Source organism: Furipterus horrens, unplaced genomic scaffold (genome assembly GCF_987537825.1).
Source record: "Furipterus horrens unplaced genomic scaffold, mFurHor1.1.pri manual_scaffold_3, whole genome shotgun sequence".
NCBI lineage: Eukaryota > Metazoa > Chordata > Mammalia > Chiroptera > Furipteridae > Furipterus > Furipterus horrens.
Window position 1 is genome coordinate 71,789,333 of NW_028327173.1, and position 18,481 is coordinate 71,807,813.

General features: G+C 35.3%; 1 protein-coding gene across 1 annotated transcript in view; it reads left to right on the forward strand.

Annotated features, from left to right (window-relative positions):
- FNBP1L (formin binding protein 1 like) overlaps positions 1-13,217 on the forward strand; it is a 112,422-nt gene extending 99,205 nt beyond the window's left edge. The window contains 7 exon segments of the mRNA XM_090269747.1: positions 1,820-1,929; positions 5,515-5,647; positions 6,022-6,116; positions 7,999-8,147; positions 9,516-9,674; positions 11,503-11,585; positions 11,587-13,217. Coding sequence (XP_090125873.1) covers positions 1,820-1,929; positions 5,515-5,647; positions 6,022-6,116; positions 7,999-8,147; positions 9,516-9,674; positions 11,503-11,585; positions 11,587-11,685 — 828 coding nt within the window. The 3' untranslated portion in view covers positions 11,686-13,217.
- The last annotated feature ends 5,264 nt before the right edge of the window (positions 13,218-18,481 follow it).

Sequence of the window (18,481 nt, forward strand, 5' to 3'; positions counted from 1 at the left end):
TTTCAATAGAATTAATGGAAGTACGTTGTGAAGATCTAACTCCAAAATTATTGGGTCTTTATAGTTTCTCATTTTAAGAAAGTGAACCACTATTTTTCAAACTCTTGCAATGTAACCTTTTATGAATTCCCTTGTAAGAGGGGCTTTTAAGTACAACAGAGGTCTTCTTACATCCATAGGAAACAGAATGGAGTTCCTTTTCATAACCTAAAAAAGAATAGGTTATAATGTCAAAATGGGATATTAGACATGCAAATGCCTAGGTATCTACCATTAATAAATTTGAGAACAAGGTTTAATTAGGGATAAGTGGAAATTTGGCAGATTTATTTGCAGGTAGCTTTTTATTATTGTTATAATATTTTTTCACTTTATTAAATCGTTTTTCAAAATTTTAAGAAATATTAAAAATATATAAATTAGAAAGTTTTATCTTTGGCACATATATAAAAGTTTTAAAACCTGACCATAAATTAGATTAAAACTGACAACTTATATTGATAATTGACCACTACATTTCAAGGATAGGAAATTTTGCCATTGATTCATTTAGGTCAAATTTGGTTGGTTGATAGATTCTTTAAGAGCAAAAACCACTTAGACAAGATATCCTACTTTTTAGGGAACTTGTTGAATGTCCATAATGTATAGGTCACTTGGGAACATTCAAGAGTTTCTGTTATTAAATGTTACAAGACTCATCCTAAAAGTGAGTTTTCTCATTTTTTAAAGTAAGGGAAGCGTTCTTATATATGGTGAAATAAAGCTACTTAACTTATGTTATAGGCATAAGTGGCCCAAAGAGCAAGGGCACATTTACTTCAGGAGCTCACTTCAGCAATACTTTAAAACTTGAACCTGTGTATTCTTAAAATCACCATTTTAAAAAGAAAAATGAAGAATGAGATAGACATTATCAGTTTTGGGAATGTATAAAAACTATGTAAAGATGGACTCAGTAGTTGTTAGTATTGGCTCTGTTGTATAATCTCTAATAAAATAAAGTAACAGTGACATGATTAACATTCAAGAGGAGAAAGACATTACTTGAATCAGAAATTTACATCTAAATATAGTACTTTTTCTTAAATGATATATTTTTTAAATATTAAAGCATTAAAAAATTTTCAAACATCAAGCGTCCAAAAGGATAATGTCTCTCTTTGGATGATATCATTCTTTCATGAACAACTGAGGTGTATTTGGTTGTATGAAAGGATAATTAAAAAGAGACTCCTTATTGGAATATAATTTCTGTTTCTATTTCATTTTGTGGATCTTTTGTTTTTTAATGATGAAGTATGTTTTGGTTCTAAAGAACAGAGTGGTTTAATAATGTATTAATTCAAAGACAATACAATATTAACACTTAAATAATTAGATTGTCTTTGTGAGGTACTTTACTTCATTATATAAGCTTCATAGTTTCAGTCTGAACATTTGTAATATTCTGACTGGGAATGTGGTGATGTCATATATAAAACAATAATTTCTATAAATGAGCAATGTTATGTGTTTCCATTTTGTTATTGCTGGAAGAAGATCCGTATGTACTTTAACTCTGCCAAGACCTGGAAATAATGTGATACTGACCATTACCAATTATCTGTATCAGGTGTTATTTTTACCATTCTATTTCATGATTTTATAAACTGGAATTTGAGTCCTTGGTTAATATAGTCGTTTTAATTAACACACACATGTCTATGTAGATTTCTTTTTCTAACTTAAAATTGACATTTTTATTTTATAGCAGATATAGATATAAAATAAAATTTCCTGAAAATATCTTTTATTCTGATGTAGATTTTCTTTTCAGGGCCCAGCACTAGAAGATTTCAGTCATCTGCCACCAGAACAGAGACGTAAAAAATTACAGCAGCGCATTGATGAACTTAACAGAGAACTACAAAAAGAGTCAGACCAAAAGTATTCTTCCATTAAGTTCTCTCACATTATTTTTCCTTTCCAAGTCTACTTGGGGTGATGTGTTTAAATATCATGTATAAAAAGTTTAAGCATTATGCATCCTAATTGAAATACCTTTTGAGGGAAAAATACACTCCTAAACTTTGGAAAATTTTATTGTTGCCATGTTACAAGTAAAAATGAAATGTTAAGAGAGTTTCTTAGGTTTCATATTACTTATTGGAGCTAATAGTATATATTTATGCCTTCCAGAAATTAGAAAATCACTGGATGACTTAAGAGTAGTTTCACCAGTGCTAACCACCTCTTGGATAACTTTCATTTTGCTTTGGTATATAAATTGAGTTCGATAGGAACCTGAAGTTATACTTACTTCATTTGCAGCAAAATATGTTGGCAAACAGTGCTTGATTACTTATGGCTTCAAATTCACTCACTCAAAGCTTTAATTATTTTTCAATTTTATAAAAAGATTCCTTGTAGTTCAGTTTTGTTTTAGTGAACATAGGGAGTCATGATGAGTAAAGGGTTATTACAGTGATTTGGTGACTATCTGCTTTACACTAAAGATAAAATTGGAGCTTAAGTTCTGAAATGAGTGATTAAAGAGCTTGTTGAGAATTGTACTTCAGGTATGATTGGGTGCTTAATCATAAATGAAATATGGCATTACAGTGGATTCTCATTATTTGTGACAGGCTCTGTAAAGTCACTGAACCCTGAAGAAGTGAATACCAATACGGAAAATACAGGGTTTGTTATTAGCCTCTGGTCACAACATTTTTATCAACTGATCTATACATAACCTTGTTTTATGTGTGTTTCTGCCTAAAGACATGTTATTTAATACATGTTGTTGAGTCATTAACTTTGAACTCAGGGCGAACAGCACAGTAGCTCATGCCTGAACACAGCTTAATATAATGTATTTTTCTCCTTATGGAGAAAAATAAGTCCTTGCTCTTAGGAATACTAGGTAGCACTTCAGGACAACTCTTATGGGCTATTTTAAACAAAAAATCAACAATGAGCACAAAAAGGACACTTGTTGAGAAAGAAAGAAGAAGAAACAAGAAGTTAGAAACAAGAGCAGGAACAAGTTAGAGAATCTCCTTGTTTGACCTCAGCTGAGAATGTGCACATGCATCACATACCTCAGATGTTTCTCCATTCTGTCGTGTTTAATGACTGTGAAAGTGCCACGAGTGCGCCTTTTGAGGTTACAAATAAATTTTAGCAAATGGGTAGTTCACAAATATGGAATCTGTAAATAATGAGAATCAACTGTATTAGTATAAAAATTTTAATTGAGGTATATTTGACATACAACATTTTATTAGTTTCATATATACAACATGACTCAATATTTGTACATGATACAAAATGATCACCACAATAAGTCTATTTAATATTCATCATTGTCCATACTTACAAAGTTTTTTTGAGTATCTACTCTTCTTAGCAACTTTCAAATATACAGTATAGTATTAATTATACTCACCATGCTATACATTATATCAGTGTGAAATAACTTAAATATTAAAATATTTCTTACTAGAGGAACGTATAAGTGATCTCTGGAAAATTATATGATGTAATATTTAGGGCTTACTGTATGTAATAGACTGCCAGGACTATAGAAAATATAAAAATGAATAAAACAGTTTCTGATTTTAACATACTCACATTTTAGTTGGGAAAGATAATACTGAAGCAATTCAGTTTCTATTCAAGCTGGATTTTGATAGCTGCTAATAGAGATATAAAGTTCTGGGGTAAATTAGAGGAAAAAATAATGAATTCTTACTGGAATAATTAAGAAAAACTTAATTGGGGAGACTTTGGTGGAAGAGAAAAGATTGGTGGTGTAAGGAACTACTGTTTGTTGAGGGATTATTATGTGTTAGGCAGTGAGCCCTGCATTTTACATGGAGTGTGTCACTGAATTCCTCAAAATAGCCCTCTGAAGTTGTTTCTGTTATTTAGGTGGAAAAATTAAGTATCAAATAAATTCATAGTGTATCTAAGGTTAGGTAGCTGGTAAATATCAGAGTTGGGATCCAAACACTAGTGGTTTATTTCCAGAACATTGGTATTAGACCTTGACAGGAGAATAGGGTTTTGTTAGTTAGACAAGAAATTAGACAATGAGCAGAGAGTAAGAGCATTTAAAGAAGAGGTGAAAACGAGAATAAAAGCACAGAAGTGTAAATGTTTTTGCATGGCCTGGACTTAGCTCTAGGCCAGGGAGACATGATTAGAAATTGGAATGTAATAGAAGATGAGGATGCAAAGGTACAGGAAGAATTATGTAAAGTCTTAAATGCTTTTTTGTAGAATTCTTAAGTATTGGAGAGTCACCAAAAGTTGTTAAGAGAGTAAGTAATATTATCACCTCTACATCTCAAAAAAGATAATTGAAAACTGTATGAAGAGTAGATTGAATAGGAAGGACATTGGCAACAGGCACATCAATTAGAGGACTTTATAATATTACAGGTCAGAGATGTTAAGGGCCTAAATTAAGATGTGTCTTGGAAATAGAAAGGAGTAGATATGAGTCATTTCAAAGGCAAAACAGGTCAGACTTGTCACCTGATTGGATGTCCAAGAAGAGAAAAATGGAGGCATTATACATACCTCAGAAGTATAAATAAAGACTTGATTAAAACAGTAAGAAAAAATAAGTTTGGGGCAAAGATGATAGTTTTAAGTTGATTTTTGAAATATGTGAAAAGTCTATATGGAAGTTCCTAGTTGTATTTGGAAATTAAATCTGGGCAAGAAGAAGAACTAGAGATATATATTTTGAGTATCATCTGAAGATAGGTGATTTTAAGCAGCGAGTCAATTATATCTCAGAAAAACTGGAAAAGCAAAACAGTAAGAGATCATTCTGAAGAAGTGTAGGATGAGATGAGAAGAAACCTGTGTCATTCTGTGTAACACATCTAAAGGATGAGAAGAGGAAGAGAAGGAGCTAATGAGGAGTATGGGACAGAAGGAGTGAGGAGAAGGAAAAAGAAAATGTATCCTCTAGGGTCAAGAAGAAAAAGAGGATTAAGGAGTGTAAGTCAGTAATGACGGATGTTGGCGTCCAGGAAAGCTGACGGAATCAAAACCGAATTTAGAGGTAGAAGCGCAAGTTAAAGATGCATTTCTGTTTCTAGCATAGATGGGAGGGAGGACAGTGATGCTGTGAACCAAGAAAAGGTGGAATAATGTATCTGGATGGGATTATAATGAATTGATTTGGGCTATGATGAATTTAAGAATATTGAGGAATATTTTCCAGCCTTTGATTAAACATCATTCATATATATATTCATATTCTCATTTAGGAAGCAAGAAATAAGAAATCTATTTTGTTTTTGACACTTCAAATGATTTTAAAAAACTGTCTCCATAAATTACAAACTATTTACTTTATCAGACTGACTTAAATCAGGTAATACTTAACTAAACTTAGAGATGTGAATCTTTTCAGATTAGGCTGCATGTGAGTCCCCAAAATTAAATGAAAAACTTTTATCTGGGAACATACAGAGTGAATATTTAATTTTATGGCTTCCTTTTTGTTTTCAGAGAAGCACTCAACAAAATGAAAGATGTATATGAGAAAAATCCACAAATGGGGGATCCAGGGAGTTTGCAGCCTAAATTAGCAGAGACCATGAATAATATTGACCGCCTGCGAATGGAAATCCACAAGAATGAGGTAGATTTGTTATCTGGCAGTTGTCTGAGATAAATTCATTTGCATAAACTTCATTATGATAGATTGTTTTTGCTAGAATTATCTTCAAATATTTATTTAACTTTAGGGTTCATGACCTAAAAGTAAGGTAACATAAGGTATATAATGTTTTGTCTTTTGTTGAAGTTTATAAAATTTAAAACATTGTATAAAACTAAACATTTAAATTATTTTTTATTAGCAATAAAGTTGGTCTTTGACCAGATCGGAATAAAGGTTTCCCTTCTCCAAGAATTACATAACCATAAAAACTCAAAGCACATTTTAAATGTAGAATATCTTAAGAGTTTTTAAAAATATTTATTAAGCTCAGTTTTACCTATTTTTTCCCTAAGGCATGGCTCTCTGAAGTTGAAGGCAAAACAGGTGGGAGAGGAGACAGAAGACATAGCAGTGACATAAATCATCTTGTAACACAGGGACGAGAAAGGTCATTTTTTTTTTGTATTTTATTTGTATTTCTTCTTTTCCCCCAAACTTTTCTCACTTTTTTTTTTCTGAACCTCATAATTTTTTTCCCTTCCTCTCTCATTTAACAAGATTGGCTTTTAATAACATCAGTCTTTTGAACCTAAATAATTTTGTTTCTTTACAATAGCTATAGGTGAAGTATGAAATTTTATATTGCTGCTCAATTCTAGTTTGTCATGCATGCAATAACAGAGGTAGGAGCCTAGAAAGTCCTTGGAGCTGTAGTCTGGGGGCATAGGCTCCTTAGGCCAGGGGAGGTTCCCTTAAAGTAGATGGAATTGAGTAGCTAATGCCAAAGAAAAATTTAACGGTCATCTTGCTCAAAGTTCTGTGAAGAAAAAAAAATGTGTATTGTTAGTTTGGACCAGAGCTTCCAAAAGGTATTTTGCTAAGTTTCTACACCATTTGTGGCATTTCCCCCTTTGTGATATATATGTCTTTTTTATAATAAAGTGCAACAAATTAGAATTCACCTTAGAGAGGAATTTGAGAGATCTTGGTTTACTACTTAATTACACTATAATTTAAGCAAGTTCATTTTTAATGTTCTCTGAGTCTGTTTCCTCAAGTATAAAAAAGAGATTAAAATACTCCTTGTACAGAATTATTAGTAATAAATGAAGTAATGTGCATAAAGTACCCAGCAGTAAAATACCTGGTAGTGGTATGTTCTTGACAATTACTACTTCCTTCTCTCCATTGCCATTTTTGAAAGAGTATATATCGTCAGTATATTAAGAGATATCACAAAATATACTCAATTTTATTATTAGGTGAAACCTAGATATTTGTACTTGCACAGTTCAAATAAGTTTTAATAAGTCAATCTATTTGGCTTGTGTTATTTAAGAACACGCCTTCCAAGTATACTGAAAGTACTGCTAAATCTAATCATGTAGATTTTCCCATTGTTTAAAATCATACTTAGTCATTTGATTCGTTAGCAAAATTATTAACGTTTTTCTCTCTTTGATTTAAAAAGTTTTTAAGAAAATAATGTCTTTGGATTTGGGGTTTTCTAAGTTACTAACTTGATAGCATGATTAATTGAAAATTAACTTTACTAAGAGTCTTTGGGTTGTTAGTGATGTGATGAAATATTATTCCACCCATACTAGCTTAAACTAAAAAGAGGTTTCATTAGCTGACTTTAGGGAGAGCTTAATGTAGGAGTTCAGATGATATAGCCTCAGGACTCAGTTTCTCTCCACCTCACAGTCCTGCCTTCCACTATATTAGCTTCATTTTAGGTTCTGTTTCTTTAGGTTCAAGTCCAGTGGAAAAAGAAGGGGGCTTCTCTTTGAATAGTTCCAAGCAGAGGTCTCTGTGCATCTCGTACATCTGATTGGGTTTCAGGCCTACCTGTGAACTCTTCACTCTGACCACACGAGTGCTGTGCTGAGATGGGCCCTCTGGAGCCAGGACAGAATATTCCACCTGAAACCTGTTAACTGAACGTGGGTCTGGTGGGTCCTGTAAGGAATTTTAGGGTCCTCTTGCCAAAAGAGGGGATGATGAATCCAGGATGATGAAAAATAAGCATCCAATACATCTTTACAATTTCTCTGGACCTGGTGATAGTGAGACATATTACTGAATATAATACTATGTGTCTAGAACATTGTTGTCTTTTTTAATTTTTTAATTTTGAGAATTCAACAAAGAAGCATTTTCGTTTTTAGAAGCAGTATACACACAGTCAATGTTTAAGAAAAAAGGTTTACTATAGAACTGTGTAATGCATACTTAATTATCTGAATTGATTCTGAGATCAGCTTGTAGATAATATTAAAAATTCCCATGTTTGTGTGCTTGACCAGAGATAATTTTATGTGTTATAGTCCTGAGGGCAGTTACACTGATGATGCAAACCAAGAAGTTCGTGGGCCGCCCGAACAGCATGGTCACCACAGTGAGTTTGATGATGAATTTGAAGATGACGATCCCTTGCCTGCTATTGGACACTGCAAAGCTATTTACCCTTTCGATGGTATGATTTTTCTAATACATACGATAAAATCGGTTCCTTAAGTCTACATGCAAGAGTCATGCACTTCAGTGCCTTCAGCTAAATAGTACATGGTCAGATAATTATTATCTAATTCATTAGTTAGAATATTTGTATTTAACTGTATTACAGATACAGAGATTTTCCTTCCTTACATGAATTTGAAAGAAAATTACCTGTGTTATCAGCATCTTAATACAGAATTTCCCCTAGAGATCTTACTAATGCTACATGTACTCATTAAATTTGAAGCAGTTTGAGCCTGTAGCCCAACCCAGGGAGGAAAAGGCTGGTAGATGCCACTTCAAGCTTTTCCTTGTAACTTGCTAACATTGGGAGAGACAGTTACAAGGCAAGTGGCATATCTATAGATTTCCACCACTATAACCTGACTCTGTAGCTACATTTTCAGGTGATAGAAGGAAAGAATATGTTGACTTCTGACTCTGCCATCTTCCGCTGTGATAGTTGGCTAACAGGCTGTGTGAGGGGAGGAAGCCATTATGGTCCTCTCCCACAGATTTTTAGTCACCCTTTCCTCCCTTCTGGGAAAAGGACTATGAAAAATCTTCAAATCACAGAGGAGCACAGTAACACCTTTACAAATAAACTGTTGTAAAATGGTATACGACTTAAGGTACTTCCCCACCCATCCATTGTATTGGTTTTAAAATTGAGTTGTCTCTAGTTACTTTTCATACTGAAAATACTAAATAAGATCTTGCTATAATATAATCTAGAGAATAGAGAAGGAATTTAGCATCTGTTAAAGATTTATTTGTGAAAATAGTTACTGCTACACAGGTTGGATGGGTTGGGGGTTTGGGGGGAGAGAATCCTGAGGCTGAGAGGTTTTAAAGGAAGTTGGTGCTTTGTGTCTATAAGGATTCTGCTTCTGTCACCAGAGCTGAGCCTGTGTTTTTTTCTCTCTGCTTTCTCTTCAGACTACATTCTTTCCACCCTCTCACTGTCTTGTTAACTGTTTTCCTGATCCACATCTCATAAATTTTCTAGATAACACCACCACTTACGTTTGGGAAGGAAGTTGAAGTAGTGAAATAGGAGTTAGAGTACCCTTATAAATTATATAATATAATGTGGCTTACACTTCATCTGTTACATAGGGGTGATATTAATGCCAGCCTCTCAGGGTTATTGCGCAGTTCAAATTAGATAATGTACATGGAAGTGTTGGGTAAACTACAAAGCATCAAAGAGATGCTAATGAGTCAGTGGGCCTAGGTACATTGAAATCTAGTAGGATTTCATGTTTTGTGACTTGTATTTGTAACTTCTACTTCAAATTATTGCTGTGCTTAAATTATGCTTGTACTGTGAAAACTCATCTAGGACACAATGAAGGTACTCTGGCAATGAAAGAAGGTGAAGTCCTATACATTATTGAAGAGGACAAAGGTGATGGATGGACAAGAGCTCGGAGACAGAACGGTGAAGAAGGCTACGTTCCCACATCATACATAGATGTAACTCTAGAGAAAAACAGTAAAGGTGCAGTAACTTACATCTAAACTAACCAGGCAGCCTTGTGATATGTATGACATAGGAATGGTAACTTAAAATGAAAACACATTCAACGGGTGGGAGAACATAAGAAAACTTCAAGGGCATCCAAGATTTATTGTTCACTATGTGAGCTGAATATAGGCTCGATCTTAAAGATGTGAATATTACCACAAGAAACTGTTCTTGTTGACGCTTTCCCATTCGAGTGATGTTGGTGTGAAGTTTAATTGGTGGTGCCTTTTGCTTTATGTCCTGCTTGAGTCTGTGTGAAGGATTTGTGTTTTTCTGCCTTATAAATCTTAGAATTTGACCTATTGGGCAGGAATCCGTAAATAAAAGCTCCCCCCACAACACACACACTTGGCTTCAGAAAACCAATGACTATAGTGAATTCAAATAAATAAAACTGCTCTGAAATGCCACAGAAAGCTGACTCCCAAAAGGGTGGTTTGATATAGGAGTTTGAATTTAGCTACAGTCTCCACAAGTAATAATAGTTGGCTAATTGGATAAAATAAGAATATAACCATGTTCATTTTCTTCCTTATTCTTAACTTTGGTTTCCAAAAGAAGAGACTAAGTACCTAGAACAAAATCTATTATAGTAGCAGGTCAGTCAAGAGAGCTGCAAAATAACTTGGTCTAGCTCTTAGGTGAATAAAATGGCTTTCTTTTGAAACCTGAAAATATTTTCAGGCTTACTAGTAATTTCTAGTAATGTACAAACTCTTTTCCAGATTAATCTGATGCTTGTATTTTTTATTTTGAAAATCTCTTTGGGGAAATATCACTTTAGTGATTATTTAGCATTTGGCAGTTATGGTGGGAAAATAGACTTTAAATGAGCTAAGATAGAGGAAATCTTGAATGGAGAAGTACTGGCACATCTTACTTTGAAAAGAAAAACAACTTTTTGACTAACTGGATTGGAGGAAGATACCTGTACCACCATTTAGAGCATTTCCTCATTTTAGCCGAATCATCAATTATTAGGATAGATTCTTTTTTCCAATTAATTTCAACTAGCATTTGTTGGTAACACTGTACAGTCAAGGACTGTGCAGTGCTAGTTGTGCGGGAAATGAAGTGAGGAAGCAACTGATCTTTAATTTTGCTCATGTTCCAGATTTTTCTGGTGTTTTCCATAGCTGACTATAAAATGATTTTAGGGACATTTGGGACAGACACTTTAAACTGAACACCCCTTTTGGTCTTACCAAAGGTCTTCAGTAATTGTTCTTTTCTTTTTCCTCCTGGACTGCAGGTTCCTGAAGAGGGTTTCTGAGGAAATGGGCAAGATGTTGAAGGAGGTTACATGCAGCTGCTTTTGGGGGGGAGGGTGTTAGAGTTGTCAGGCTCAAAGAGAGTGAGAGAAGCAAGTTGCATGAGTGCATGCAGACATCATTATTTTTTACTAACTTCATTAGCATTTCCATACATTGTTTTAAAAAATCATTGTAAGTTTTTTAATTCCTCATTCACAGTTACTCACATGAAGGGGGAAAAAAGCAACTATGGCTAACCTTTTTTCCATTTATTTTACTGATGTCCAAATCAGAAAGAATGCAGAGTTGTCATTAAATTTGTCTTACATTTGTCTGTCCCACCAGGACCATCTCTGTCCCAGCTCTGTTTTAATCGGCCTTTAGATCCATTGTCTGTTAGAGCCCTCGCCACTTGTTAGTGTCTGCCTGCACCACTCCTGTGTTTGCCTAACATCCTGTTGCATGTCTAGCGTGATCGGGCTAGATTTTTCAGGCATGTTGTAAACCCTTGTTCTTGTCAAAGCTTTAGTTCTGTTTTACATTTGTAGTGCAAATCACTTTGTCAAACATCGCCAGCACTAATGTTTCCATCCCAGTGTTTGTGTATGCTGCTGTAACTTCTCCACTGCAAAACATTCCAGTCTCGGCATTATGAAGAAGTAGTTTGTGAACCTGACATATTTGTGATAAGAAAAAGAAAACATCTCTGCTCTAGCCTACAGCCCAGTTGAAAGAACTCTTTGAAGCATGATACATCTTCAGCACCTCAGTCTGGGAAGAATCTATAGTCAGCACTGAAACCCTGGCATAATAAACACAGAAGATACCACCTCAAGACAAAGGACTGTTGTCAGAAGTCAGCTGCTTCCATTCAAATGCTGCCTTAAATTAGAGTGCCTAAATCTGTTGATTGCCAACACTACCACTACAGTATCCCACAAAGGGCTTTATATGTCAGCTCGGTGTGACCTCTTTTAACTCTGCAGGGCTGCTGCAGCTGCCGGTGTAGCCTCAGTACGCGGCTTTTAGAGCTCTACCGTGTCTGATGGTGCATCTTCACGTCTACACATCAGACTAAAGACACGTTCGAGTTCATTTGACTTTACTCAGTGTTTTTATGAGACATTTTATGGACCCCCATTGTCTTTTAATTTGGGGTTACCGTGTTCTCATTTGATAATTACAGTGATTGTCTGTTTCCAAATGATGCTTTTGTTTGAACCAGAGAAAAGTTAGTGAAACTTTGTAATGATTTATGTGCACTTTTACTTGTAAAATGGAAATTTCTGTATGTTTATACTTGTAAATATAATTGTCGTTAGTGCCCTATTGCTCATGTTGTCCTGCCTCGCATTTGTGGTTCTGTTAATGACTTGTATCTTAACTAATTTCTTAGTAGTGTTTAATAGGGAGATGAGCGGGGGGTGGGGGGGTTATTTCTACCAACAGAAGCTTCATTAATTTGGTTCTGTACTACTTTGAGGGAAGAAAGAGAACGTGAAATGGTCTATGTATTGTTGGATTTTAAGCAATATTTTAGAAGCTGTGTGACTGCTTTAATAACTTTTGCCCAGTGTTATTTGAATCGTACTACCAGTTATACTAAAGCTGAATGACAGTTGTGTGAAAGTTAATGCCTTCCTAAGATCAAGTATGCCCTTGTTACACAGCTGACATATAGTGTATTACTTTTGAGGCTAGTAAACTATAAAGTTTAGATTTCGAATCTCGTTACAGGGTTATTTATATAATGTGACATTATTCAATACTGACAGACTACATAAAATAGTTTTAAATCCTAGTGCTATTTGTATTTTAAAGGTTAGCAATGAGGAGGAAATGTGATCTGGCTGTGTTTGTCTTCTGTACAAAGCCTGAAGTGCTTGTGTTTTTTTGGCTAGAAGCCACAGAGGGCAAAGTTTAAGGTTTTCTTGTAAGGACTAACTGTTCTTTTCAAGCTACTGTTTGTTTTTCTAAAAGCAGGATTTGCTTCCGTAGGAGGCAAGTTCCTTCATGTGAAATAGTGCAACCTGTGTATGGGTTATTACAATAGGAAGGATATTTGTACTTGCACAGTTTAAATCACTCTTAAATCATTCTTAAATTTTGAACATGTGAATTGTCAAAAAAAAAAAACTTCAATTTTTTTTCAATAATTTTTACTCTGTGCACATGTTGATTTCTTAATGGTAAATGCTTTGTTTAAGATGGTGTTCTCTGTTGAGAATATTTTCATGGAATAAAGCAATCTTTTCATGGTCAATTAAGGTATATAGTGTGTTATCTCTTATTGCTCTGTTAACTAAAGATTTTGTCCCTGAATATGCTAAATTCCAGATAATACAAAGTAGATGGCAAGTTACCTAAGTGGAAGAATCTGTTTGAGCAACCGTTTTTGCAAAGCAGTTCTGGAAATTTTCTTCTAGTTTTTAGTTGCATTCAAGCTTTCCTAAGGGAAAGAAGTTAATACTTCTTTACAGTGAATGTAAGTTGAGTGTAATCATTTGGATTTTAGGATTTTAAAATCTTTGTTCTACAGTAGCTGTGTTGCACAGACTTCCCTTGTGCACTACCTGATCCTCTGCATCCATAAGAACTCACCCAGTACCACATAGCTTGATCTAGCTGCACACTGGCCAGCATTTCCTGTGCTTCCCCCTGAATTTCTGATCAGTTAGGGGGAGCTCCCTTGTCTTCTGTTTGTCATAAGTAATTTAGTATATGTTGTTTTAGGAAGTCTTAATTTCATAAGATTCAGCTTTTTTAAAGGGCACACAGAAAACTGAGTAGTTACTTGATCCTGAACAATAAGGGACTGTAATTGTTGAGATGAAAATTTGGAGATCCATGTCAAGCTGGAAGGAGGGACACACACAAAACAAAATGACAGGAAAACAGTGTTGACAAACCAAAGGGCTTTTACTGTCTCAACTAAGATCAAGGAAGTCAAGTCCTACTTGTTAGGGAGAGATAACATCCTTATAATGTCAACAAAAGCAAAAATATCTTTAGACTTGTTGAAAAGGATAGATTTACTTTGTGAGGAAGGTATTACTTTAGGTAAAAAATCATAAACATCAAACCTATTTCAACAAGCTTATATACCTGAAATCAACTATATTCCTAAGTGTAATCACTTTGTAAGCTAATAAGCTAGAAAGTATAAGAGATGCCAAAAGATTGGGGGTGGAAGAGTAAATTCAGGTAAGTACAATAGGTCTTAAAAGTGCTGGATAATTTTGTCAGCATTTAGGAGAAAATGTAGTGGACAAATGACCTAGGTCCTAAGAATGACAAAATTAACCTCATTTTTTCCCATACAAATGGGAAACTCTACAGACATAATTGTCTTAATTTCAGCACAATTTTAGTATTTAACATGATTTCTTACTCATTTTTTTAAGATGGTGATCTCATTGTAGAGAATGGGAGGTTGCAACAAATTGATTTGGTAAAACCCACAATGTCAATCCTGAGAACTTTTTATGGAAAATAAATGTATATGTTATGACCCATAATAAAATAAACAAATCTATCACCCAACTTAAGAAAAAGAAAATTACCATCTCCCTCTCCTAAAAGGATAACCATTAATCCTGAATTTTTATTGTTTTGTTTTTCTTAGTTTTCCACATGGGTATTTTTTAAAAACCTTGCTAACTTACCATGTTTTTGAGCTCTGTAAAGATTGTGTCATACTTAGTATGAGCAGGGCTGATACTCAGCCAGGGCACACTGATACAGCCATAGTTAATGCTAAATATATTTCCATACTGGTTGATAAACAGTAATTCCAAAAAGGAGTAAAACTGGTTAATCATATGAGTTCAGATATGTATGGTTTATCTCAGAAACTACACGTGATACCCTGTTGTGCATTTCTTGTGAGTGCTGAGGACAAATGCTGCAGGGCTTACCTATGGATTTGCTAGTATTTCCGGTTTGGCATTCCTTGGTTTTGTAAGCCCTTGAGTCAGAGAGGGACCTGGGTAATCCAGCTGAGGGAGACTTGTTCATCCTCAAAAGAAATGCCTTATCCTGCTTAAGGGGGTACTGGGAGAGAGTATGGGTAGACACAGGTGTTTGGGGACATAGCTCCTTGTGCAGTAATGGCCCTTTAGCTAGTTTTTTAAAGCTTTCCTTTCCTTGGCAACTTCTCTGGTGGAGGGTGGCCTGTCGTATGCATTGAAGAAGTGTGAGGAGAAGGCCTCTGCCAGGACTGTTTAATACCCAGTAGAGTGCTCTCCAGCAAGTGACAGAACAACTCCTGCTTTGTTCTCCACCCTCTTCCCTTGGCCGATCTCCAGATGGGAGTATCAGATTCGTCCTCTCCACCTCCACAAGCCTACCTCTCCCCTCACTTACCGGGCAGACCAGGCTGCTCAGACTTGAGTATCATTTGAGAAAAAACGAAGTCTTTGTATGACAACTTGATGCAAAAGGAAGGTGATGGATTTAAGACTGTAGAATTTGATGTCAGCAAATGATGGTTTGATTATTTTAGAAAGAGGCTTGGCTTTAAAAATATCAAGATAACAGAAGTTTGTGCCGATGAATAGGCAGCAAAGTTCTCAGACGCCATTAAGAAAGTAATTAAGGAGAAAGCCTATCTGCCTGAACAGGTTTTTAGTGCAGATGAAAGTGCCCTATTGTGGAAAAAATATGACACAAAGGAATTTGATTATTGGTAAGAGAAGCAAGCACCAGGTCTAAGGCAGGAAGGGATAGGCTAATGACTACTGTTCTGTGCAAATGCAGTCCCGTTCATAATCAGGACTGCCCTTATATATAAAGCTGGGGACCTCTGAGCTTGAAGGGAAAAGATAAAACACCAGGTGCCAGTTTTTTGGTTGTACAACAGTTGGGCCTGAACAAGAACCCCTTTTCTGGGTTGGTTCCATCAGTACTTTGTCCCTGAAGTCAGGAAGTACTTCCAGATGAGGATCTTGGAGAAATTAAAGAGCTAGTAGGCACCATACCAGAGGACAGAACAGATGAGTGCTTCCAATCCAATGCCAGATGTTCAGGGAGGCGACAAGAAGCAGTGCCAGGAAACAAATTGACATTAGGTAAGCTGGCAGAAGGGTTCTAATTAGCCAGGACTACTTTTGACTTCTCTTACGATATGGACCCTTCTATGATAACAGATACCGAAACTAAAACAAACAGAAGAAGGATTGGTACCATATAGAAACATTTTTAGAGAAATGAAAAAGCAAAAAAAGAGAAAAAGTCAGAAATTGTGATGTATTTTTACAAAATTAGACCAAGTGTGCTTGCCTCTCCTGCCTCCCTTCCACCTCCATCTCTTCCTCCTCTGCACTCCTGAAACAGCAAGACTAACTGCTTCCTCCTCTGCCTGCTCTGTATGCAGACCTTGATGATGATCCACTTCCACTGAATGAATAGTAAATAATCATCATGCTGTACAGTCAATACACTTCCCTGTTTTGTATGTATGTGTGCCTTCGTGTGGTAATCTAATAACTATATGGCAATAACTGATGAGATGTCTTGGTGTCATCATATCACTTAAGTATTCATTATGTAGAACATCCTGTGCAATATGTTTATGGAAGTGGATAGCCTATCCTTACATAAGCATAAGGTGAGCGATATTTAATATAGAGTTAATAATGTATTAGTTTTCTTACTGTTTATAAGTTTGCTTTCAAAGAATTTCATTACATTATGCCTGTCTTCTAATTGGAGATAGTGCGTATCAGCCTACCATCACAGATAAGTGGTTTTTAAAAAGTAACAGTGTTACCATACTATGAATGGGACTATAATACTCTATACCATAAAATTTTTATAATGATTCATTCGTTAGTGTACAGGCTAGGTTACCATGAAGCCATCCTATGGATTACACTAGACTACCATAAAACAGTCATATTGCTGCTGCTTCATTATTAGTGCATGAGTTGTTATACCTGTAAATTAATGTGAATTTCACATTATCTTTTCATTTTTGATATCTAGTGTTAGTAATAAGTATAACATTTACAGTGTTTTGTCATACAAGACTACTGTTGCAGGCCCTGGCAATTCATCTTGTAAACATGATGTAAATGTACAGTTATTGGTAAATATAGTTTAGTGCTGTAAATGTATTATGTCATGATTTTCATAACATTCTGTAGCTTATGATATTGTAAGAATACAGTATATAATACATATAACTTATGAAATATATATTCATCAACTGTATGTTATCAATAAGGCTTCCAGTCAACAGCAGGTTATTAGTAATTAAGTTTATGAGGATTCAAAAGATACATGTAAATTTGTGATTGCATTGGGAGGTAGGTGCTTCTAACTTCCGTGTTGTTCAAAGAGCAACTGTTTTCAACAATGCAGCTTGTACATCCATGTGAATGTTTATGGATACAAGAGTTTTTCTAAGATCTACCAAGGAGTGGAATTACTGGGTTCTGGGTTATATTTGTACACAATTTTAAAAGATAGTGCCACATTCTCCACTCAGTGGTTATCACATTTTTACACACAAGTTATGTATAAGGGCTACCTATGCTTCATATCCTGGTCAACCTTAGGAGTGAGACATTTCAATTTTCTGTCAATTTTTGGGATTTAAAATAACAATTCATTGTGGTCTTAATTTGCTTTTCCCTGATTACTGATGAACAGTATTCATGCATACCATTTGTATTTCCTGGGAAAAGCCTGTTGATAACATGTGCCCATTTTTTTCTTTGGCTGGTTTTCTTTTCATATTCATGCACAGGGAGTTCTTTATGTATTAAGGATGCTAATTGTATTATCTCTTGCTGTGTAACATAGCTGGCTCAGAGTTCCCAGAAGATTGTAGTGGACGTGTTGGCCAAGGTCACAGTCATCTCAAGGCTTTGACTGGGGCTCTAGAGTCCCTTCCAAGATCATGTACGTGATTGTTGGCAGGCCTCAGTTTCTTGCCATGTGTACTTCTTCATGGGGATGCTTACAGCACGGCATCTTGCTCCCCCCAGCGAGTGATCCAAGAGGGAAAAAACTCAAGACAGAAGCTGTAGTCTTGTTAACCTGACCTAAGGCGTGACATAACATTACTTCTGCTCTATGCAATTTGTGGTGCAGACCAGCGTGGTACAAAGTGGGACAACACGAGGATGTGAACGCCAGGTGGGAGGGTCCACCGTGCAGGTTGTCTACCATGCTAATCTTTAGTCACTTTTATGTGTTGCTAATATTTTTCAGTTCTTTCAATTTATCTATGACCATCGTTTAATGAATAGTTTAATGTAGATCAACCCTTCATATTTAATGCTTTTTTGGTGTACTTTAAGAAATTCTTGATTCAAAGTAAGAAATATATTCTTTTTTTAATGCATCAATCATTCTTTGTATAGAGCAGACTAGAAGATAGAACTAAGGTATATAAAGACAGTGTACAGTGATGTTTCCCAATGTGTGCTCTGTGGAGCACACGCATCCCTAAATATGTCACTAGGTGTTGCTCAGAGAAAGGGTTCCAAATTGCTCCTCAGCAGAAAGATTCTGTACCAA